Source organism: Rhipicephalus sanguineus, chromosome 2, assembly GCF_013339695.2.
Source record: "Rhipicephalus sanguineus isolate Rsan-2018 chromosome 2, BIME_Rsan_1.4, whole genome shotgun sequence".
Taxonomy (NCBI): domain Eukaryota; kingdom Metazoa; phylum Arthropoda; class Arachnida; order Ixodida; family Ixodidae; genus Rhipicephalus; species Rhipicephalus sanguineus.
In genome coordinates, this window is record NC_051177.1 from 95,309,144 (window position 1) to 95,335,632 (window position 26,489).

General features: G+C 44.5%; 1 protein-coding gene across 1 annotated transcript; it reads right to left on the bottom strand.

The window, feature by feature from the left end:
• Window positions 1-388: 388 nt before the first annotated feature.
• On the bottom strand, window positions 389-26,489 carry LOC119381758 (putative fatty acyl-CoA reductase CG5065). The gene is made up of 11 exons (XM_049412886.1): window positions 26,352-26,489; window positions 22,294-22,410; window positions 21,050-21,225; window positions 17,222-17,294; window positions 16,957-17,063; window positions 15,660-15,834; window positions 15,324-15,433; window positions 13,476-13,715; window positions 9,730-9,859; window positions 1,666-1,793; window positions 389-551 (listed from the first exon to the last, which is right to left on the bottom strand). The coding sequence occupies exons 1-11, from the start codon at window positions 26,487-26,489 to the stop codon at window positions 389-391; spliced, it is 1,557 nt and encodes a 518-aa protein (XP_049268843.1).

The window sequence follows — 26,489 nt, forward strand, 5'->3', positions numbered from 1 at the left end:
CAATGGCCTTAGAGATCCTCTTCGATGAATGCACTACAGTGCAAGATATAGATATTTGCCTTCCTGCAGACATTTTCTTTAGTGTAGTATATAAAATCAACAGACAGCAGGCATCTGTTAACCGTATATATAGCCATTCACTGTGCAGCATTTTGTCAAATTCTTGTCTACAAATTTTTGTGCGGTGGTATTCATACAGTCTGAGACAGTGGTTGACATAAAGACATCCTTGTCTTTAGACAAGGATGTCTATATGTCTACAGAGCTTGTCTATAGAGCTTGTCTATAGATATCCTGTATAGAGTTGATAGAATCAAGCCTAATAACTTTTGTTTACGGCAACGTGCATAAGCGTTTTTTTTACTAGTGGTTAATGTTCGATTATCAGCTACAGTTTCGACGGCAGGTCTACGATGTGTGACAGCGCTTCACATGCTTGCAGGCAAAGCAGCGTCGCCGTGGAGCCGAGGTCACAGGCTGTCTGCGTCGCCAGCAGTGGACATGCTAGAGCAACCATGAGCACCTTAAGGGACAAGCGCCGGGCGTAGAGCCTGCGATGGATAAAATGAAATTGACGTTGCCTGTCGTAAGTTCGTTTTTGACACTTCTTTGGCCACTAATTCTTCCTTTAGACAGTCAGTTTAGACAGTCATGGTAGCTGTCCTCCGCTAGAATTTTTTAAAGTTTAATGATGTCGAGGCCAAATAAAATTTGTGCATACTTGACTGGCTCCTGTCAGAGCAAATTATCTGCATAGTTACATTTAAATTTTTCCCGCAAATGTAACTCGCACCTGAATCCAACAGGCATATGTAGCACGTAGCAGCCCTATAAGGAGCATCTTGAACACATATGATAAAACAAATATGTTGCAAAACAATTCTTAATTGGTAAAGGAAGTACGTTCCTCTGTGTTCTGATTGCATAAAGTTGGGCAGTGCACCGTCTATTTGGTAATTGTAAAAATGTATTTTCACAGAAAAATTGCATAAGCGTATATATAGCCACGTTGTTTCAGTACCATCGGACGTTGTTTTTCCATTGCGACCTCAACTGACTGTATCACATGTTCATCAACCAACATGTGTAATTTCATTCTTCTCAAGCATGATCACAAAAAAAATAAACTACTTAGAAATAAGCGCAAGAAGAAACTGGCACTTGCAGTTAACTGGTTTTGTCAAAAGACTTCCCACAAATCAGTCTTTGAACACAGGCCGCATTTTGTTAAAAAAAATGCGAGCCATTCCTGTGAAGCTGTTTAGCGCAAGGCACTTATAGGTGGCACAGTATTCGGAACCATAGCCGATCACACACCCTGCGACTGAATCCGGAATGTCTGTCTAGAAAGTCTCTTTCGAATTTAGCGCACACCCCTTTAAAGTTTTCCAGTTGAGTAGCATGGTATGTACGTGCTTGCTTCTTTTTGCCGCATTCTCTGTTTCGCGACATGCATCCTCTTGTCCGGCTTGCCGCACGCGCTTGGCGTTTCGTGCGCGATCATAATTGGTGTTCGCCGCCCTTGTCTTCCCTTCTTCATTTTTAGTGGACTGGGGGTGAGAGGTGGGGTTTGGGAAATTTGTCTGGCACATTCGTCTTTGCTGATGCTCAGGAAGAATACACAGAACCCCAGCCGTCTACGGCTTTGCTGTACAATGTGCTCACCGCGTCAGCTGTTTCCGTGCTTTTGGTAGCTCCGAATCTTCGGCCTTGAATAGGTACTTGCGAATTCCTAGCAAACATTGGTCCCAATACGGATACCAGTCCACACTCCTCATGTCGATATTGAACGTCTGAAACGTAAAGGCATCAGCTGTCATTGAGAAAGTAACAGCTTCGCCCAGAGGCGTAGCCAGGAATTGGCACAGCGGACATGTTCCATTCCCGAACTGTCTTTCTGTCGTGGGATACAGAGCACAAAATGACAACTGACCGCACTCGCCCTCCAGGCTCCCCCTTTGGATCAAGGACATTGCCCTACCGAAACAAATTCCTGGCTACGCCACTGGTTTCGCTCGAAAAGCGACACACTGACAGTGATAGCAATGTATCTATCAGCTATAAAAAGGTTCGTAGCTTTATTGGCCCTATATAACGCAGTAAAAATTCACGTACTATATAAATTGACGAGCATTGTGTGTGCGGGCACAGTGAAACACGAATACAATCTACTTAATGATTACGAACACTAACTTTTACAACACTGGCGCAATGAACAGCGTTAACACTAGCAACTGAACGCAATTAGTCGCTTCTGTCTTCTTTAAAATAACGTGAGTTGCTACACTAGGTATGCGAAAACCCGGGGTGGTAGCGGAAACAGCCATGTTAGAGTGTACTAGAATAGGGGCAGGGGGTTTGGGGGGTTCAACCTCCCCCCCCCCCCCCGGAAATTTTCAATTTTGCTTGCGAATATATACACGCACACATACAAACGCACGCACGAACATGCAAAAAGTATGGTTGAACACCCCCCCCCCCCCCCCGAACAATATTTCTGGCTACGCCCCTGAACAGCGGAGTGCTCGGAACGGCCGCAGCACCAATGTATAGAAAGTGAAGCCCAAACAGGGTCAATCCGCTTGTTGCGCTGCGATCGGTAGTCTGTTATGCGTCGTAGTTTAAGAGCTGCGCGCGGCTCCGCCAAAGTGGTGCAGAGGGGGGGGGGGAGTAGAATGCCCGCTCCCCAATCCAAGGACCCGGGTTCGAATCGCAGCTGTAGAAAGTGGGTTTTTATTCTTAGTGTCACCTTTTATAGCTGTATTGGTTTTCCTTTGTTTCATAAAACTAGCTTATGTTGCTACGTATTGCTACAAAAAGTAACGTAAGTTGTGAAATCCCGTTTCGAGTCTCGTATTCGCAAAGATCTCGGAGGCCATACTTTACGTTTTTGTTGAATCCCAGGAGGTGGCGCTGCAAGTAACTACTCTAACTGTCAATTTTTTCTATTTTACTTCACATGGTGCGTTACGTTTTGAAGCAACACATAGCAACTGAAGCCAGGAACAAAGGAAAATCATTATAGCTATAAGAGGTGACACTAAAAAAATTAAAACTCAACGTCTACCACTGCGATTCTAACCCAGTCCTTTTGAGTGGGAAGCGGGCATTCTACCCCTGCACCACTTCTGTGGAGCTCTAAAGCAACTCTAAAACGACAACACATTATAGACTACCGATCGTAGCGCCACAAGCGGATTGACCCTGTTTGGGCTTCACTTTTCGAGGCTCGTTCCCAGCGCTCCCTTGTCCTAGTACACTCTAGCCACGCGGAGCCAACGGCATCTCGGTTCGCTCAACCTTCGGAAGTGCTGCAGGTTACTCGCAATATAGGCGCGTGCGCGCTGGCTTCTACGACCCTTGCAGCGCGGAGCAGTGGTCGCACCGTGCCAGGCAGGATTGGTGCTTCAACAGCAGTAACAGGTTTCAGGATAGGAAAGGCCCCGCCACGGTGGTCTAGTGGTTATGGCGCTCGACTGCTGACCCGAAGGTCGCGGGATCGAATGCAACTAGCGAAAGTTACTGCAATATATGTCTGGAGATAAAAACAACTTAAGCAATTATCGCCCAATATCTATACTACCAGTTTTCTCAAAATGCCTTGAAAAAATAATAAACGGTAGAATTGACAGTTTCTCGAGAAAACACAATCTAATAACCGAATGCCAATATGGTTTCAGAAAGAAACTTTCAACGGAAAGTGCCTTACTAGCACAGAAAGAAATCATACTTTGCAATATCGAAAAGAAACTTTTGACACTTGCATTGAATTTGTACTTTAGTAAAGCCTTTGATCGCGTATCTCATGAACTGTTATTAAAAAATTCGGCAGATCCCACGTACCATGGGAGTCGATGTTATGCGAAGCATGCGGCGGGTAGGGGACGGTGGCGTAACCTTTTTTTACTGAGCGACACGTTACAAAATGACGCTAAAGATTTGTATAAATTTTATACGCACACATATATATATGTTGCAGAGCCGCATATGTGTTATATAACCAGTTGTTTACGGTTACGTATGCAACGTGGGTATTACCAACACCAGTAGCGGTAAGATGATACGTAGTGCTTATACCTGTCTCAAGAACGCACGCACGTTTCAGGAACCCGTGTACATGTGTGCAAGAAGTTCTTGACAGTTCTTGAACAAGGGCATCATCACCGTAATTAGTGAGCACCAGCAGCTGGTCATGACTTGTTATAGTATCCGGTCGTGATCGTGGTGACGAGGGGTCCATGTGTAGTGAAGTATGTGGTATAGTAGAGCTGTTGGAATTCGTGGATGCCTCGGTCATTTCGTCGACAAATTCTCTGTCGACAGAGCCGGCGACATGTCGGAACCTGAAGCGACCCATCGCATTGGTGAGGTTCAGGCCGTCGAGGCTGGTAGGCCTGGATAGTGCTACGTAGACCAACATCAGTGGATGGTGTTTGTCGTGTTCGTAGACTACCTGGGTGTGTGTGGCCTACGTAGCCTAATCTACAAAGCGGCTGTCAATCAATCTGGCATCATCCTCGGTCAGCATGAGGCCATCGCCTAGCCTCGTAAGAAATGAAGAGGACACTGCGCCGTTCTGGTGGACGAAGTGCACTTTAGGGTGTGGTGATGTGGATATCAGATGTAACTCTCGTTAATGTATTCCTCCGGGGTCGAGCAATGCTTCAATATAGCTTGCTGAATCGTAGGAATACAAACGTAATGTTTATTAGACTGCTATGAAAGCGAAGCCGACACTGGAACTACAGACGTTAATCTGATACGACGCCTGTATCGTAGGAGTACATATCGTAGGAGTATCATGTAGCGTTTATTGCTTTCTTGTAAAATTAGATAGCCAGCACCACAACCACAATTGACGTTGTACCGAATTACGCCTGCGTAGGCTGTTTTTTTCAAACCAGTTTATAGACCTGGCATGGCTCAGTGGTAGAATACCTGATAGCCACGCAGAATTCTTGGGTTCGATTCCTGCTGGGATCCTAATTTTCATTCTTTCTATTCGTTGAGTCAATGCTGCCGACGTTGGTTTTCCTTAACGCTTTAGCATTTAAGTAACCAATGTCTGTTCTCGCCGTTCCTGGGTAGATATAAACTGTCAATCACCTGTGGCGCATACCCGTACACCGCGGCCCATGGTAAACGGGTATGTGCCACACGTGTCTAGTGGAAAGGGTTTGACGACGTACGCGACAGGATTTTAACGTTAGTCATGTCATGACCCGGCAGTCATATTCGTCAAATCCTCTTACCCTCCCATGCAAATTTTGGTCTACACCAAGTTAAGGAGGGGATCATGAGAGCACCCAGACGTAGGCGGCTAGATAGATAGATAGATAGATAGATAGATACGTAGATAGAAACGCTCAAAGTGCCAGAGGTTCGCTAAGAAATGCTTCGCATTTAATAAATTAGAATGCTATGGATTTAGGGGAAAAGCACTCAAACTTATGCAGTCATATCTGAGTGCGCGGTCTCAGTATGTTGAGATAAATGGCTTCAAATCGAGCACACAAACAATTAAAACCGGGGTATACCACAAGGTAGTATTCTGGGGCCTGTATTGTTTTTATACTACATAAATGATATAGTCAGAATTGGTGAAAATTGCAACTTCATAATATATGCCGATGACTGCACAATATCTTTTACTGGAAAAGATTTTAGTACTCTCGAGGCTTTAGCGGCCAACACCTGTTATAAGCTTCGTGATTGGTCTACCAAGAACAATTTAATGTTAAATGAATCAAAAACAAAATGTGTCCTTTTCCGAGCTCTCGGCATATCCCTGCAGGTACCAAATTATGTTACCCTAGGCCCATACAAAAATTGCAGTGACCAAATCAATTAAGACGCTTGGAGTGGTTTTTAATGAACATATATCCTGGAATGAGCATACAGACCATATTAGCCTAAAGTTGAGACGCGTGGTTGGCACTTTAAATCGTTGTCGACGTCTTTTGCCCGTTAGTATAAAGCGAATTATATATCAGGCTCTTTTCCATGCCCACTTGAACTACTGCGCGTTAGTTTGGGCAAACACTACGTCCGCAAATTTAAATAAGCTAAAAATACTTCAAAAAAGAGCGATCAGGGCAATAGAAAACATACCATACCTTGAACACACAGGACAACTTTTTGTTAAACATAAAATTGTTATGGCTAACGACATATACAAATTCAGGTTATTACAATCCTACATTAGCGCAAACAGAGGGAAACTCGACGCATTTCTGACACTTGCAAATCTTGAACATACTCAAAGAATTTACTTTCATCGATATAAACCCCCGTGGAATATTCCGTTATCTCGCACCAATTACGGCACCCAAAGGCTTAGCCACATGTTGCCAACTATACTCAATTCATATGAGCAGCAAGACATAAATATCGACAAATTAAACACTATCAATGTACAAACACTATTTTTGTAGGTTTGCATTGTTTACATAAGTCACACTGTGTTGCTTCGCATCATTTTTTTTGTATCTTTTTGTACCTTTCCTGTGTACCTCATTGTGTACCTTTCTTATGTACAAAAGCGATGATACACACTCTACGAATTATTGTGCTCATGTGTTTATGAAATATTCCTTTTTGTTTGTATACCTTGGCCTGTCATTTACTTCGCCTTTTGCTTGTATTATTACTTGCTTTATTTTATTTATTTTTTCATTCTATTCTTGTATTTTGTTTTTACCCTGTCATTGCTGACGCAGGGTGGACGGTGCTTAGTCAAGCTGCAATAACTGCAGCTTTTTTGCCGTCCCCCCATTTTTCGCCATTGTATCTGTTTTGGTGAAAAATAAACACTGATGATGATGATGATGACCGCGGCGGCTGCATTTTCAATGGAGGCGAAAATGTTTGAGGCCCGTGTACTTAGATTGAGGTGCACGTTAAAGAGCCCCAGGTGGTCGAAATTTTCGGAGCCCTCCGCTACGGCCCCCAGATATTCTTATTAGGATAGGAAAGACGCTTATTTCAGCAACCCTTATGAGTTACAGAAGTAGGCGTCTTTTCTATCCTCAGACCTACTGATAAGGGTTGCACAAATAGTGCTCAGCGTCGTTGAGGGGAGGGGAAGGGTAGCGAATCAATAGAGCGCGAACAAGAGGCCACACGCGCGCTTCTTTTAGGGGCGAAGCTCCTCTTAGTCTAACCTTGTCACGCGTCCGGCGTAAGGCGTAACCGGCAGTATCCCCCGAATAGTATCTCCCATCACCGATCATTTGCAAACTGCCCACTACTTCGTCTTTGCAAACATCCCACTATGATCCATCACCGATCCATTACTTCACCGACCATAAAGCCGTTATAATGAAGGGGGAACGGAAGCCACATTTGCAAACTTACCACTACTTCGTCTTTGCAAACATCCCACTATGATCCATCACCGATCCATTTCTTCACCCGCCATAAAGCCGTTATAATGAAGGGGGAACGGAAGCCACCTTTGCAAACTGCCCACTACTTCGTCTTTGCAAACATTCCACTACGACCCATCACCGATCCATCACTTCACCGACCATAACGCCGTTATAATGAAGGGGGAACGGAAGCCACGTTTAGCTACCACTTACGATTAATAAAATTTCTTGTATAGATATATACAGTGTTTGCCACGTCTTTGATGATGTACTGGGCTATCGCTTTGATTATTGCTGGGCGAAACCACTGAATATTTCACGGTGTAACCATGATTGCTTCGAGCTTCGCCCAAGCCCTTCATCATTTACCCGTGGATATGTTTGTATTTTTATGTAACCGGTCCGTTACACGTATTAACACTGCCTTGCGCAAACCACGCCTGAATGTCTGGAAACCTTCCAGATTATCTTGGAATCGTCTCATAAGCTTGAGCGCCCAACGCGAACAGCAGCGTTTATTCTGGAACTAACGCGGCCACCAACGATAACGGGGGTATCTTCGATGCCGCAGGTATAAAATGCCGACGCGCTTACCTGCTGACAAGATTACCGACGACTGACGACAGTGCTTGCCGCTATCAGTGTACAGCGTGTATTGCTTGTACTTTTCATTTCCTGGGCACAAGTTCGCCCGAATAGAGTACCACAACAACGAGCGCTAGATCTGGGTACCTCTCTCCCGATTAGAAAAACCGGTGGGTGCCCGGCGGCACTGGGAATCGAACCTTGACCTCCAGCACTGGAGGTGAGCGTCCTAACCACATTACTACCGCCGCGGTTTCCCGTGCCCTCGCTTGGCACACTCACGTGTTTCCTCTCCCTAGAGCGCTCTAAAAGTTGCGATCTCTACCACGCTTCATTCATTTCCACAGCCCACCGCACGTGGGTAGCGATAGGATATTTGGGACAAGGACCTCGTACGGACCACCACATTAGTGACGACGCCGACGGCGAATTTTTACTTCGAGTGTCCCTGTGTTACTATCGCAATAATTAGGAATGTCACATGATGGAAGATGAACAGCGCGACAGTGAATGTTACTAGTTGCCCCGCTTATTTCCAATCATGTATCCGTAGCACCTCGGCCGAATGTCTGTTCTCGCGAAGTGGTAGCGACATCAGAAACTGCACACAACAAAATGCATGCCGACATAACGAATCCATTGGGTACTGCGCTGCAGATGTGAGTCGTCAGCTGTTTTTGTCATGTGTCCGTTCAGCATACGTTACGGGGATGTTGCAGCACATACAGGATACATTTACAGACTGTGTACAATCGTAAGAGTCAAAAGGGACGTCGTAACAATGTAATCGCTTTAAATAAAAACGGAGGCTAAAACTTTGTCGCTAATTAAAAAAAATTAAGTCAGCTTCGAACTAGTGGTGCCAAGCCTGAAGGAAGAGCGCAGCTGGGCGGCCTTCTTTGTTCCTCTTTATTTCTTTTTCTCTCTTCTCTCTATTTTTTTCTGTCTTTTTTTGTCTCTATTCCTTTCTATTTCTTTCTCTCTCTATAAATATTTATTTCTAATAGATGTGCGTATGCACATCTAAATAGATGTGCGTATGAACGCACATCTATTTCTCTTTCTCGCTCCGTCTATCGATCTTTCTCTTTCTTTCTATGCTAGTCGTTACTCTCTCCCCTCCTTCGTTCCCTTCTCCTCACCCTCTCCTCACTTCTCTTCACCCTCACTTCCATTTCCAACTCCTTTGGTATACTTTATTATAAAAGGCTATGCTGTGCTTTGCTAGCGTGCCTGGATAGCCGAGTGGTAACGATGCTCGCCTTCAGATCATGTGTACGCGGGTTTGAATCCCACCTCGTGAAGAAACCTTTTTCGCCAAGTCTTTCTCTCTTTCTCTCTCTCTTTCTATGTACTCGTTCTCTCACCCATCAGAGCTATTCCATCCTATGGCGGACAAATGGGCGTGTGTGATCTGGGAGCGAAGCAGAAGATGAAGAAAAGGAAAGAGAACATAGCGCGTACCAGTTCATGGTGATAGTTTTGTGTTCGCGGAAGAACAACCAACGGCTGGCATAAACAGCTCCGCTGTTAGCACACATGCATTGGAATATTTTGTTCCATGGGTGCTAAAAGCAGTTTACATGCAAGTGTGTCGAACTCTTGTTTTCGTTAATAGGTCTGACGAAATTGCATGCAAATGTGGCTATCAGCCCTATCTCTCCCGAAGGTTATTCCTGGCATCCTCCATGTGAGGGGATGTTGTGGTCGGTTCGGCATGTATACAAGTCGCATTTGGCACTTAAGAATATATATTCTGTATCGTTTGACCGACCTGTTTATCCTTGAGAGATAGGTCATGCATAAGCTTGACGATATTGTTCGTTCTGAAGAGCCATCCGTGAGTCACGAAGTACTGTGCAGCACCCATGCTCTTCCGAACCTTTTCGTGAAGCTGCACGAATCTGCGAAGCAAAAGTATTAAAGGAAGGGGCAGTTATGTCAGTGAGCCTGCAACAGTCGACATTACCAAATAAGTGTCGATATATCCACAAAACAACAACCTTTGCCTCTTCAATGGGTTGTGGCACTGTTTATCGTTTTCTCGCCTCAGAAACAACCGAGACTATTTGGCGTCTGCTTCTTGGCGTATGCCACGTGTATGTTCTCTCTCAAAGACAAGATGGCCTGGTCTAGACTGTACCAGACATTTAGGCACGTGCCTCTGTTAAATAATGGGTACAGGATGCTTGAATGCTCTACACACCTTTCGTGCTTGTGTATGCACGCTGTTACGATCGGCCCCTGCGCCGAAAAGGAAGCGGCGTCCCCTTTCTTCGAACCGGACTCCAAAGGGCTGCTTGCCTGTTGGCAGCGGTTCAGGCATTTGAATTGTCCTCCCGAGACGGGAAGCCGACATACCAAGGTTCGACGAGTCAACCATAATGGTTTCCTGTCGCGACTTCTTCCTTGGTCACACGCTCGGCTGTCCGAGCGTGGGACCCATCTCCCTACAGCCTTCGCATGGCAGGGAAGGTGCCACAGGTGCTGAGTGCTGTGGCCACGCCCCAGTCGAGGACGTTGACCTGGGCGGGCGCGGGCGGACCCTCATTAGTGTTGTGTGCGGCGTGATTGGACCATCCCAACTTGGAGCAATTTCCCGATCTAGGGATCTGGGGAAAGAGACTCTTTAAAATGAGCCCCCACGGGCTCATTCGACACGAAATCGTCATGATGTAGAGACACGAAATCCTCTACCTGTAAAACGGAATCGTCATGTAGACACGAGATCGTTATGTAAATGAAACCTCTGTTAAGTTTGCCTTCCTCGAGCCTCTTCCTCCGGAGTCTCTGGTGCCTGCAAAAGCTGGTCGCAACAAAGCACATCTAGCCAACTTCACTCATTCGACTGGCATCATACGACCTCGCGAAGCGAAGAACTAAAAGTTGTAGGCGACGAAGTGCGAGTTTCTGTCAGCCACTCCCACTACTCCTGCTATTTAATTCAATTTTTGCGTCACTGGCATTGTAATGTTGCCCTAGACATGTGGTTGTTGTGAACGAGAGGTCGCGAAAACTGCAAGTTATTGTTAGAATTCATGTTTTCATTCGACAGAACTTGTCATCGAGAAATATATGTGTACAGCAGGGTTGTCAGCCAATTTTTCGAAAGCTGACCTTAATGAAGTTTTCCATACCATACCATACCATACCATACCATACCATACCATACCATACCATACCATACCATACCATACCATACCATACCATACCATACCATACCGTACCATACCATACCATAACATACCATACCATGCCATAGGCGGCTGCTGAAAATGACTGATTCTTCGCGAAGTCAGCTGACTTCGGCATTACCCAGTGTATTACTCTGCGCACTAATTTGTTGCTCAACCCAGTAATTGCCACATTTAAAACAGTAAGAATGATAATAGACATACAGGAGCACCAATTCCAAGTATTGAAGCCGTGAAGCTATATGCGTAGTGGGCGTGCTTCAGGGTAATGCGTCATGCTATGAGCGGAGAGTCTCCGGGCAAGTGCTGTTCGCATCAGGGAGAAAAGAAACTTCGCTAGGATTTTTTTCTGCGCTTTTTGCGTGCCTGCCCTTATCGGCGGCGGCCCGTAATATAAATAGCGGAATACGAACTAAGGTTTTTGTGTGCGTGTGCGCGTGCGCGGGCGCTTTTAATATTTGTGCTCTGTGTAGCGCGCCTCAGAAAATTGTGTTATGTCGTTGTCACTTAGTAATCTTATTATAATCATTTAAAACTTCTTAACACCCTGAACATGAATGCAGCGGCGTGCGCAAACCCGGAAAGCGTATGATTAGAATGTGACAGGGGGCCATCAAGGCTATACCTTGCATGCGTAATGTTACCTTTCACAGTTCGCATGAAGTACACCGCATTGAAGAGACACCTAAAGAAACAATGAAATTGTCGCACTATCGAACGCTGGGTTAGATCAGCGGAATTGCACAGAAATTTAAACGAGAACAAAAGGCCGTGTTTTCCTCGCGTACATTGAGGGCTTTGACGGCGGAGCTGTTTGAGCTTTTCGTTTGTCCGTAAAGCGTCAAGAAACGCCGTTGCCTAGCAACCACTTGGCACAACTGTGCGTCGCTTCGCCTAGGAAGAGAACCATATGATAGGGTTGCTATGGGCGAACGACTGTGAAAAAGATAGAGAGAAAGAAAGATAAAAAGAAAGAAACAAGAAAAAGAAACACAAAGAAAGAGTGGCAATGATAGAAAGAGAAATAAATACAGAGAGGACAAAGAAAGATATGGAAATAAGGAGAACAACGGCTATTTCGGCTAGTTGGTTAAAGCGCATATTGAAAGGGTATTGCAGCGCAAGCAGGGTAGTGCCGGAGGAAAGGCGTGAAGGCGAGGAACGGAAAGCAAAGAGGGACGACACGAGCGCTGTTCCTCGCCTTTCCTTCAGCATTACAGTGCTTGCGCTGCAGAACCCTTTCAATATCGAAATAAACTGAAAGAGAGAAAAAGAAAGCATAGCATAGCCTTGTATAGTAAGTATAGCAAGGGGGTGTGAAAGGGAAGTGAGGATGAGGACGAGTGATGCGAGGGTGAGGAGGAGAGAAAGGAGGAGAGAAAGGAGGAGGGGAGGTGGTGAAGCATAACATATCCATGTATAGCAAGGGGAGAGAGAAAGGTGATTGTGAGGAGAGAGGGGAGAGAGAAAGGTGACTGTGAGGAGGAGGGAAAGGAGGAGGGTAAGGCCACCAGCTCCGCTGTTTCCTCAATCTTCGCAGCACTGGTGCGTAGCTGCTCCAATCTTTTTTTACTTTTGTTGTTATGATTAGGAACCTGTATTAGGATAAGAGAGATAGCATACGTCGTTCTCCCCTCTACAGTGTCTCCCTACTATGAAACGAATTCTTGAGACTACAACAACAACAACAACAACAACAACAACAACGACGACGACGACGACGACGACGACAACAAGAACAACAACAACAACAACAACAATAAACTATTGCGATCAGCTTGTGAAATCCGTCCTTGCGTGAAATTTCTGATAGGTGTGGCTAGCACTGCTCAGCTCGGAGATCCAAGACCGATGACGGGCTATCCAGCAGGCCAGGGAGGCTATAGGGAGACAGGGTCTTCTGACGTCTACTTGTTCTGTCTATCCCGGATCACAAACATGCCGGGTCTTGTAATGAAGTTTATTCACTGACATTGCGGTCAGCGTGATGGTATGTACACCCCTTACGTATCATTTCTGATGAAAGGACTTAAGGAAATAAACTGGCCTGAGCAGACCTGGGTGTGTCTATTGCGATGGTTGACCTCCGGAAGTACAAACAACCAGATTTTGGGAATATTTCCACCTTCTTGGGGAATAACTTCCATGCATTGTAAAAAAGCGCGTGGTGAAATCACCCATTTGGTCAAAAAACGCCGAAAGGCCCTATGCTACCCTATTAAGCAGTGTAAATGCCAGCAATACCCTACAATAGTGTAATTACTCTACATTTGGCGACGCTGGTGTACAGTAGAGCGTGCAAAACAGTAAGGCATGCGGCACAAACCTTGGCTCTCTTCTCATTAGCTGCAGGACCATGTCTGTGGCACGTGCAGGCACGAGACGCTTGCAGTACATGTTGATGTCGTACCACAGGTGGCTTTTGGTGACCGATATCTTTGGGTAGCAGAGAGTATTTGGCAGTGGGTATTTCAAGACGGCCCTCTGCATCGCGTCCACCAGCTCACCCCATGTTTGTTGCTTCAGGCTGCCGCTCGTGCAGTGGTACGCTTTGACGTAAGTGGGTCTGCAAAGAGAAGTCTAACTCACCAGTGCGATAGCACACTTGCGATATTATCGCAATCTGTTTGCGCGCAGAAGTTTCAGAGGGAGAGAGTGATGAAAAATTCGCAAATAGGGTTTGTGTGCTGGGGCTGACGTTTCGACAAGCGGACTTGCCTTCTTCAAGGCTGCAACTGCTTTCCTTAGCGCTTGTGTGTATGTGCTTCATGCTCTCTCCTCCAGTCCAAACAAAGGAGGAGGAGAGAGCAACTGCCAAAGCGGGGGTGTGGGGGGAGGCCGGCAGGACGAATTGCGTGAGTAAAAAACAAAGAGGTATTGCGGGAAAATAAATAAGGCAAGGAGGGGGGGGGGTTAAGGTAGACGTTTCGCTGAATTATGGTTGTCAGAGGGAGAGAGTGTTATGCGAGAATAGAAGCGCGGACGGTAACTATATAGCGACATGACAGTGCTCTTTTGAGGAAGATTGGTATGAGACACGTAACAGCAACGCAACTCAGTTTTGAAAAGACCTTCGCTGCCATCTTTTTCTCTCAACTTGTCTGGTCTATATTGCAAGTAGTCTGCCACACTTCACCCTTACGTTTCTCTCTAAATTTTTTGGGCCTAAGAGAACTGGGCCCTTACCCGTCTAAAGTCAATATTATTACTAATGCTGTTCAAAATACGTACAGATTTAACATCTACTAAGTGGTGGCATGTGACGAGCATGTGACGAGCATATGACGAGCCCAGAGATGCAGTATGGTACAGTATCACTCGCGTGCGAGTGACACAGTACAGTCATCACTCGCGTGCGAGTGAGCGACACTGGTGGACGTAGTGATAATTGAAACGTTTGTGACGCCTACCTTGTTTTAGCAGTGTGCCAGGCGGCGCATATGAGCGTATTTGCCACAATGTCTACCGGAACGATGTCGGCTAGATACTTCTTTGTCGCAAGAAGTGATGGTAGCAGTCCCAAACCTAGCTGTTAAGGTGTGAAAACAGACAAACGAACACGGATGGCTATAGTTGCTTCATGCACTGAAGTGACACTAAAGGCAAACACCATTTTATGTCGGAGTGAGAGCTCGGTGCTTGGGAGCGTCTAAAACGTCAGTATACTATACATCAGCCTTTTAGTAATAAAGAAATCGAGGTAAACGTAGAGCACGATTTGCGTCACCAGTGGAGCCTTCTGGAGCCCAAACCGATGACGTAGTAGGGCTTCAGTACAATTAATCACAAGCACTCATACTATCCACGACAAAAAAGAGCATTTCAGTCAATTACAAGACGAAATAAAATGCTCTGCATTTCAGTCTGATTCACAGGAACTTCTTGACGTTACCCTTGAGAACGACGCAAGTTACGTTTTCGCCTGGCTGTGCTCCGCTGCGTGTCAGCGCCGGCCGTTGGACAGGAAGGGGCGAGCATGTGAACGTATACGTCAGAAGGCCGTTATCGGAGGAGGGCGGATTGAATTGCTCTAACAGTATGCGGGACAACAAAAACGTGGTTTTCTTTCAAACTAAACATTTTCTTGGAACGAAACAAACACTACGGCGTTTCGGGAACGCCATTTCAAATATACACGTCGGCTTTTGCCTTTAATGTCCCTTGAAGTGTTGACCTGTAGCAGGAGTAAGCGTTGAACCGTCGTTGTAGAATGTAGTCTAAACTTCGGTCAGTACTCACCGTCACGGTGATTCCGGTGACGCCACTGAAATTGTCTACCCAGCCCTTAAACGAAAAATAAAATTAGTTATGTTCAGATGCCGCTAATTTATAGCCTTTACAACTTGATTCTCCTAGCAGGAACACTATCAAATGTGACAGTTCGAAGGCAGCCAGAAAATTAATAACTATAATCATGATAAACGTTATCTTAATGCCACCACGACCAACACCACCACCACTGTCTCACATCTGTCTCATGTTTCACGTTGAAATGGCTGGAATCACTCACCGGAAGCGGCTCTCTTAGTGACGCGGTGATGGTGGAGGGCCGCACGATGACTACAGGGAGGTGTCCCCGTTCCTCTATAAGCAGTGATTCTGCCAAGCTCTTGGACAGAGTGTACGTGTTTGGATGCCCGAACAAGCCTTTCGTAGTGCCTGTTAAATCTTCGGGTGCCGACGTTCTGTAATATGAATTTCGCAATATGGCCGGCACGAATCCCCTTACACAAGCGTTAAAAAAATTTTCGTTTGTTCTTTCTTTCTTTCCTGAAGCATACAGCAGGAAATGACGTTTTATTCTACCGCAGAACCGGAAACAACAGTAAAGATATCGCACATGGCCCAACGACAAGCCTAGAACAGTTTGTATGAGACGAGGTTAAGTTTCATTATCATCATCATCGTCGTCGTCATTCTCCGCTGCAGGACGAAGTAGGGAGACCAATCATTCCGCGACTGAAGCGACTGTCCCACATTGAGGACTATTATCCGGCGTGCCCCAAGAGATACGAAAATCTTAAAAAATGCCCCGGATTTGACGCCTTATCGTTACTATTGTTCAGCAGCGCCTTGAGCTCAGAAGCACAGGTCGGCAGTGGCCAACCTCTGGTAAGACAATCAGTAACGTATGGCAACTAGGCCATAGTTGTTTTGTGCGTCGCCGAATTCTTATGTTTTCGAATTGTTGCGTTCATAATTATAACTTTGTTTCGTGTCGGAACGCATTACAGTGGTGTACCAAATGGTTCTGTTTACACCGACGTGTACTTGAAGTTAAACTTGTTACTCCTTTTCCTTGTTTCCGAGATGACAACATACTGCAAGAAAAAATTTGCCGCCGAAAGCGAAAAAAAAATAATTATTACTGTAGTTAATTTCTGATCTTGCTGGGACACCATCTCCCCTGTGTTCTGGTCAGCGTGTCCCGCAGTTTGTTTGTAGAGAAGTCGTCACCCTAGGACGAAGGCCTCTTCCAGTGATCACCAATTTACTTTATCTTGTGCAAGATGATGGACATGTTATCACTGCGAACTTCTTTGTTTTGCCTTTACATTTAACTCGCTACGTTTATCATTTCTTGGTGACCATTCCGTTGCTCTAAATGACCACCGGTTATCTGTCTTACGCATTACGTGGCCAGTACAGGTTCACTTCTTTTGCCAAATGTCAACTAGGATATCAACTACCCCTGTTTGTTTCCAACCCACCCTGCTGCCTTCCGATCTCTTAAAATTACGCCTGCCATTTCACGTTTGTCTTATTTAGCGCAATTCAATGGTAGAAATTCTTTGAGGCATACTTACTGACAATCTTCGATAAACTTTTGGAGCTCTTCATCCGGTGGGTATATCACTTCGTGGGCATCTAGCTTGTCACAGTTGCAATATGATGTCGACACGTGAACAAGAGCCTTGAAGGAAAGCCAGAAGCAAAGGTTGAGTATTTGAAAGAAGCAAACACTTCACTGGCTGTAAGGTTTGTTGAATTTTTTTGCAAAATATAAAGGGTAAATGCATGACATATTCTGGGTAACAACTGAGAAATGAAGGAAGGTACGTTGTAACTTACTTGAATGTTTGACATTTGCCTACAGAGGTCCATAACTCGTTTCGTACCCAATACATTGACTTCATATGCTTTTCTGAAACACAACCATGTCACAGTTTCAGATTTTTTTATCGGTGACACGATGGTCGCATCTGCGCTATCAATCGCTCCGGCGAGTTCACATAGGTGCGAGATTTATATTTTCTTTTACTGAGATGCGAGCCAAATGATTTAGCTTTATTGTCATTGCACGGGGTAATTCAATAACGTTCACTTGTACAAACCCTCTTACTTTATTTGCGTCTACAATTAAATTGTACCGCTCACTGCTCCATGTCCGGTATAGAAATCGATGGTGCCAAGCTTTAATTTCTAAACAAAAACAAAATAAATTTACGTATTAAATTTACGATGTAATTATGAGGCACGTCGTAGGGGAAGGAGGGGGGAGGACTCCGGAAGAAATCCTACCACATGTCATTTTTTACAGCGAAAGCTGTTATGAGATCATTTCACCGGCCGTTTTTGGCGCCGTAGTTGTCCGCCGCCGCCGCCGCTGCCGCCGCCGGTGTCCGTAACCAGTATCGCTCGAAATAAGAAAGAAAAACGAAATAAGAAAAACATGCCAGGATGACACGAGGTTCGAACCTGGGCCCTCTGCGTGGGAGCCCAGCATTGAACCTCTGAGCCATGCCGGCTTTTTTTTCTTTATTGCCTTCTTGACTACAGGTCAAGATCGTCTAATAAGCACACATCATATCCGTTTCATGTGCGTTAATGCATCAAACAGAGCTATCACATCTTCATCACAGTCAGTCGTCTTATACACCTCACGAACTTTGACAATTTCCACGAAACACTCATGAACAGATGGAACTTTAACATCACAGTGTCTATACGCTAACATGCTGCGCCAAACCGAATGGAGACCCAGTGAAAAGATAACATCCAACTGCGGAACACAGTATTCAAAGGGAAAAAAGCGAATTCCGTGCGTATTAAGAGGTAGTTCTATCTTTAAGGTCCTCTGCAATATGTCCCAAAAGAATATGGCATTATTACAGTCAATGAATACATGTTCAATAGTTTCAGGCCGATTACACAGGAAACACATGCTTCCCCATGGTACATAAATCCCTCTATCCTCCAGCCACGTTTTCACTGGCAGGGTTCCTGTATGAAGCTTGAAGAAGAAGGTCTTCACGTTAGGCGGTATCCACATGTTTTTAACTCGTTTTAGAACGTCTTGGCCGTGTGCTTTTTTAAACATTAACCGATAAACGGGGACGGGGAATACATTTTGAATTAGGTCCTTCATAAGGCGCTTTCTTTTCACGTTAGATAAGTAATCCATAGGAAACCTTGCTCATAGGGATCGATAGGACAACACAACTTCGCGGAAGAATGGCGACAAGGAGTATCGTTCCCCCCTCTCTGACGATACAAAGAAGTCAGGCATATGATGTAATAACATTCTTTGAAATAAACAACATAAAAAGGAATCTCTTTGATCTCTTATCAGCATGAAACGTGATACTACTTGGTTGAGAAACAGATGACACAGAGAAAGCCCTCCTTGCTTAACTCGACGAAACAAATTAGTTCTTGCTGTGCACTCCCATGTAGATCTCCAGATGAATGTGGCAAATATCCTGTGGATTTTCTGAATGTTTTTACGCGTACAGCCAAGTGCTTGCAAAAGGTACATAATTTTAGCAGCCGGAAAAGCGTTACATATTGCGGACCGAGAGAAAATCGATAATTCTCGACCACCCAATGCTTCAGCTGTCGCACGCAGTTCCTCCGCCTTGCTAAGCCAAAGCGAGTCGCTGTCTTTATATCTGTCCAGGGGTACCCCGAGATAACGGCTAGGTGTCGTGAGCCACCGAATGTTTCCAAAAGAATTGGGCGTGTGATCCCAGTTGCCATGCCACAAACCCACACTTTTATCCTTATTCATCAAACTTCCACTTGTGTCGCAAAACCTTTCAGTGATTCTTAATAACGAACTGACGCTCTCTCCATCAACAGCAAAAAAGGCAATATCGTCGGCGTATGCCAAAACACGCACTTCACATGCCTGTAACCTAAACCCTTTAATTCCAGCACTGCTAATAACTTTCCTACAGAGTGGTTCCAAAAATAAAGCAAAAAGTAGAGGACTTAACGGACACCCCTGGCGCACAGAGGAAAGGACTTGTATGCGCTGTGAAAGTTCTCCGTTCACAATCAGATTTGTAGTCATGCCGGTGCTTGAAACTGTTTTGCAAAAAGGTCCTATGCAGGCTTCATGTCGGGAAGGAACCACATTAGCATATGCAATATAGCGTGGTAGAAGAGTAAAATAAGCACCAAGCGTAGCACAACGCGAATTCTGTAACCAGGCGTCGCACAATGCGAATTGCGCAGCGAGTAGGTTGCTGAATGCTTCCAACCCATTACAAATGGCTCTGCCATAATTCTTCGTCGTCATCAGGCACAGCATCAACAAAGTGCGCATAATGCATTCATGCGTTTATCAGGTACCATGGCTCTCCGTAGAATGACGAAAAATGGCACAGTGCCTGCTTCCCTACTTCTCAAAAATTACAATGATTTATAGCGTAGTGGGTTCCTCGCAAGTGCACTGGTATTGGTTGCCAAGGGAGCTCATAAGCGCATGATCCATTTCTTCGGCGTCTCAGTAAAATTACAATGATTTAGAGCGTAGGGGGTTCCTCGCAAGTGCACTTGTATTGGTTGCCAAGGAAGCCCATAAGCGCATGATCTATTTCCTCGGGGTCTCAGTAAAATTACAATGATTTATAGCGTAGTGGGTCCTTGCAAGTGCACTTGTATTGGTTGCCAAGGAAGCCCATAAGCGCATGATCCATTTCCTCGGGGTCTCAGTAAATTTCTTCGCCCTCCCCCGTCTCTCTCCCACGTCGACGTATGTTATAGAGCATGACGGGAGAGGGAAATAGCGACCGGGCTTCACCCAATGCAAATTACATAACTGGTGGGCCGTTTAAAGCATCCAACCCATTACAAAGGGCTGAGCTTTAATTCTTCGTCGTCATCAGTCGTCGCGTCAATAAAGTGCACATAATGCCCTACTGACGTGTAGCTGGTGCCTCGCTTCTCCGCAGAATGACGAATAATGGCTTAGTGGCGCTTCCCAGCTTCACAAAAATTGTGATTTATAGCGTAGTGGGTACCTTTCTAGTGTACTTGTATTGTATCCCCAAGAAAGCTTACAACGGGCTCTAGAAACGCCGCTCTTCCAGCTTTCGCTGTGACTGTGCTGCGATTTCAGCGCAGGCCTGGCGTTGTTTTTCTATGTACCAAAATACAAGTGTATGATTGCATTTCAGCTACATCGCAATGTGCTCGCTGTAGCCGGAATCGAATCCGAGACCTCAAGCTCGCCAGCAGAAAGACCTAGTCACTAAGCTTCATGGAAGCTTTGTGCACTCTAACGAAAAAAAAAAACAGTCCTTCGACTCTTTTTTGTGAGTCTTGACTTTTCACGTATGTGACTCTCTTTGGAGACCATGCTCCCTAAGGAGAGTTCGTGGGACCCAAAGTAGAGTTAACGCGTCTCTTAAAAAAAGAGTTATGTACGTGGAAAATCAGAACTCACCCCAAAGGGTAACATATACTCTTTCTTTTTCTTAGATTGTGGCTTAAACTAACAGAAGAGACGAAAAAGAGAGCCACTTCACAAGTTTTCTTCTGATGCCTATTGAGCTCTATGTTATGAACGCCGTTTATGACCCAAGAATGCATTTGGGGTCTCAATTATGTAAGAGTATAATAGCCTAACAACAACACTTTAGGCCATGCTTCTCGTACAGTGCTCTTAGTTACCTGAAAGGTTCGTTGAACTTTATCGCTGCCCCTGAGTGGAATACGACAGAGACATTGCCTAGTAAGGTGTTCCGATCGGATACACTTAGCCCTAGGTGTGGCTGAGCCAGGTCTCCGGAAACTGCCGTCACTTTTTCAAAAATTCCTGGCTGCTCTTGCTTCAGGCGATCGAAAACCTACGTATGAAAGGAAAGAAAAGAAGAACACAACAGATTCACGTGACTTCTTAGCATCACTGTCCAAGTTTCAGCAAAGCTAGTTCTTTTGCCTGGTCAGATTAAGTATTTTGTTGGTTCGTATAATCGCAGCACACTTCTAAATATTACCGCTGGCGGCGTCTTCGCGTACGAATTTTACATGCGTGCGTTCGCAATGATGTGATGGAAGTGCTGACCCTGTTAAACTCTGTCATTTACCTCGCGTGAATATGATAACACTGCAACACGCGCCGCACTTATTATATTTTTACACAACTTTATTACAAGGAACCTCTTCATGAGCGGCGTCAGCGCTGTTCGCATACAATGCCAATTTCTGCTCAAACGTTCTGCGTGCACTCTAGTGATCACACGCATTTCTGCTACGATCCTTATGGATACTGCATGGTAAAAGTTATACTGAAAGCACGTGGAAAATGTACGAATTGATTGGATATATTTGTTTTTCTACACTCTTCATCACTCTTTGTAGCCCTACTTTCCTTCTCTTAATAGTGAAATTTGTTAGTGAACGTTAATTAGTGAAACTTAAATTGGTTATAATTATGTATGATGATAATCAAAGGAAGCTAAGTGAGCATTGAGTTAATTAGTGAAGTGAAATTAGTGGCAGTTAATTAGTGATAGTCAATTAGTTAACTTCAGACGTCGATATAAAGTGCAAGGTAAAAAAGCCGCACCGGATAGCTTCCGCCTTCGAGTCCTCTAGGCGAACGCGTGAGGAACCTCGTGAGTTTTTCTCTTCCTCCTCTTTTATTGCAATTTGGGGGCGAGTGAACTACGCGTCCATAAACACTACTACGGAAAACGGCCGTTGACCTGACGAAGACAAGCTCGTGAAAACAAACAGGTTCTTGTGAAAACGTTTGGCTTCCGTGACATTGTTCTGCCAGTATCGATAACGATGTACGCGGCGCTTCTGACCGCCGTATAAAACGTATACCGCACCATTTTACTCGCAGCGGGCTGCATTACGGAAGCCTAGCGAATCCTAATGTGTTATATGGAGGTCGTGTCGGAACTCACCCGACAGTCGAACATTTCCTCGAGCCTCGATTGTGGTCCTCGCCCTTTCTTGCCGCGCATGAGTAGGTAAACCCTCTTCAGTCCGGAACAAGATCGCAGAAGTTTTTCCAGGAGAACCTGAATGTTATTATGTACAGACCAAAGGCAACAATGGAGATTCATACACTTGAAAAGCGTGGCAAAGATTGTGCCTCATTAGGCGGTGCTGATCTACCCTGTTAGTGGTCTACCCTTGAAGGGTAGACCACTAACACGCTTGGCCGTGCACTGGGCTGAGTGCCGATGCGAAGCGCGGTTTGCTGCGACGGAAATTTCGTTCAAACACCGGGATCGCACGGCACGGGAACTTGCGGAAGCTTTCCATATTAACACTGGGGCGTCCAGCTGCATCAGTCACCCACCTTTGGCCATATCTGCACAAGAAGTGACACTGCTCGAGGAGAGGAGATATTCGGAAGAGGAGCGCATGCCTATATGTATCTTCGGTGTCTTTGCTTTGACTAACGGGGCGCATGTGCGGATAATCGCGAGGATCGGGTATATATTTTCTTTTGGAGTAATAAAGCTTTCACTTGTGAGTAAGCGCTCGTGTTGTGCCCTTGTCCATGTCGTCTTAGCGCTTTGAATATACAGGGCGTCCCAAATATCACGCAGCACGATTTAAAGAAAAGAGGGACCTCGTTACGCAAAGCACACCTAGTGCATATGGTTCCCAGTGTACTGTAGTACCAAATAATAATTTTTAGTTATTGAGGTTTAGTTAATTAGTCCTAATTATCTTTCTAACTCGACAAATGCTCACCTAATCATTAAAATGTGAATGAGGCATGTGTAGGCATGCTCAAATGACATATAACCACGCTATTTTCAGCAACGTACTAATTACGTGCTCATTTTTCCCGACTGCTAAAGAAAGTCTTAAAATGGGATTAAAAATAAATAAAAATCAGGCTAAGTTTTCTGGCTGTTGTGCGGGGACGTGCTCTGATAGAGTCTTTCACTGTGTGCATTCAAGGCGCAACTTAAGTTCGTCCAGCTGATTGATACTATCCGAATATTTAAATAGAAATTTCATCGTCAAATGATAGAGTTCTCGGTGTTGTCGAAGCATGCAACGTTGATAGAGCCCAAGCTCATCGGCATCGCTCGACAATCAAACAGAATATGTTCTGCAGTTTCTATTGAGCCACAGTTGTTGCAGTATGGACTAGCCGCTTGACCGAAGCGGTACCGTAAGCTGTTTCCATAGGCAGTGCTTAGACGAAGGCGATGGTACAGGGTTTCCAGATGTCGATGAATCCTGGATGGGAGTCATCTTCTGAGATGAGGGTCGATTGAGTAATGGAAAGAAAAATGATGCGTCGGAAGTTTCCAAAGCCTTTCTTTTTCTTCAGAAGCGAGTCTTTTAGCTAGCTGGGAAGAATCAGATCTGGCAAAATAAATACGCCTATAATTTTGGCATTGAATTCCTTTGCGTACCGCTTGATCTGCTTTTTCGTTGGCCAGAATACCACAATAAATAGTTCTTATATGGTAGGTGTTATCATGAATTTTTTTTTGTTTCAAGAAAGAAAATAAATTTTGAAGTTCTTCTTTGACGGCTATCTTCCCATTTATTCATACGGCAGCTTCCTCATTGAGGTTCCCCATTGGCGTCAATGGGAAACTTCAAAAATTATTTTCTTTATTAAAGCAAAAAAAAAAAAATGTAACGATCAAACTTGCCATATAAGAACAACTATTTATTCGCTTTCGATTCGGGTATCAAGCTCATTTTCATTTAGAGCACCACTTGCTGTAAACTGCGCCTCTGTGTCGAGCAAAATGTCGATTTTCTCAAATTCGGGACGTTTTCTCGTAAAATTTGAAAACTTTAGTGGTGTGAAAATATTTTTAACGCAAAACATGCCTTTTGTAGAGTAAGTATTTATTACTCAGATATTCATACATTGTGGAATATTTCAAGATAGAAAATTGCAAACATTTTGGCAAGATTTCTGGAGGCGTATATCGCAGAAAAACTGCAGTAGTAGTAATGAGCTTCGAGCATGTTACACAAACGTCTTTCCTTTTTTTTATATGTAAATAGAATGTGGTATTGAAACGATAAACGAAACTCTGGGAATAAATTTTCTTACAAACGTCACTCACACGACATTATGCAAAATTGCATTATGCATCATGCGACCGAATTTTTTTTTTCTCTCCGAAATATTCTAGCAGATCTCTCTTTTCAATGGAATAAATCAGCACGATTTTTTTGGCGAATGCATTTGAGATGGACGCCAAAATGGCTGGAACTTTTGACGTGGAATAACCCAATTACTTGTCTCCATACTTTTTTTGAGTAATCTTAAAATGTATGCACCTGCAGTAAAACTATTTCCGAGAAGTTCACTTAGCCGTTGTATGCTCCATATGTGGGCAGATTAAAACGCATCTTGTGGAACACTCGGTATATTCACGGCTCAAAAGCCTGTAATTGAAATTATAGTATTTTCTGAAATGCTACGTGCCGAAATCACGATATGACTGCAAGGAACGCTGCAGGTGGAGGCTCCCGTTAAAGAGTGATCACGCTGGGTTCTTTAGCGTGTACTTAAATAAATATAACAAGCATCTTTGCATTCACCACGTCTAAATGCGGCCGCTGGAGCTGGGAAGAACACGAGGGTGTCGAGCTCAGCAGCGCAGCACCACAGTCACTTAGCTACAACAGCCGATGAAGAGTGCGATTCCAGTTGCAGAAACGTTGTTAGTACAATCCAAATGAATCACATAACCGTAAGTAATACCTATTCTAGCGCCATAACTACTCGCGCTTTTTTTTCCATTATGAGCGTGCTTGCCGGTTTTCAACTTGCTGAAAAATTAACTAAAGTTCTCTGTTGCAGCTGACAGCTTACCTGTTACAGTGGTCACATTGCCGCCATAGTTCGAAACTTTTCACAAGCATAACATCGCACTTTTCATCATATAACTCCCTATGGACATAGGGGTGACTTTTCCAATTAGAGTGATCTCTTAGTAATTGGCTTGCGAAAACCGCAGTCACAGTCAAACAAGCATTGACAAAACCCTAATTTGAAAGCACCAACCACATCATATTTTGACCGAGAAGGGCTATGTAGCAGCAAAGAAAGATGTAAACAAACCAATCTCGCAATAATACGTTTAAATACTTTTCTTTCTCTTGCACGATTGAGTTAATTTATTTACCGAAATAATTAACCAATGAACCTGACTATCTACTTACTATTCCAAATGTATTGAAGGATCTTAATTTCAGCCTTATCATTCTTCTTTTGTTTTTGTTTTCTCTTTCGTATGTTAGCTTGCTCGTTTTTATTTTTTCAATATAGATGTGAGCTGTCCTAGTTGGAACAAATCATTCACAATTGTGCTGAGCGCAAAGCACAAGACAAGAGAACGAAAATGAAAAGAAAGAGAAAGCAGTTCTTTTGTGATGCCTTGTTTCTTTACTCTATTTTTAAAAATATTTTTTTTTCTCTCTGTATGAATATTTGCACAACATTCAAATAACTTTTATTTGGAAGAAAGCACTGCGTCTGCGTTCTCTTGTCCCTTGTCTTGTGTTTTGCGCTCAGTGTTATTATGAGTATTTTCTTTAGTACTCGCTCTTTCGTATTGATTGAAATTATGCCTGTGTCGCTTTTCTTTTCGTCTTGGCAGTAATTCATCAGTCCTTGTACTCCCTGTTTTGTATCTATCGGTACGTTCGGTTTGTCACTTTCAATGTAACCTCCCTACAATTATGACTTCTTGGAGGTGTAGAAAATTTCACTGTACAGAAGCCTCATCGTCAACCAGAAAAAAATCTGTGCCGGTACCTTTACATATCTGCAGAGGCCAACGTCGGCACGTGGATTTGCAAGCGAGACCGATTGTGCTCGCAGCTGCCTTTGGGTGTGCGATATCAAAGGCCGCTGAATATAATCGCGATGAATGTGAGAACACCGAAGAGTGACAGGTAATTTCCGGTAACGGTTACCTATGCGCCACAATATCTGCAAAAATTCCAGGTGGTGACGGCTCACCTTCCCGACGAATCCTGTTCCACCTGTGATGAGCACTTCCCGATCATTGTAGAACTCTGACACCTGGCACGCTTCGTTTTGTCTGTCCGCTGGCACCGCTGTAGCACTCGCTCGACGTCGGTAAACTTCGGGTGCCAT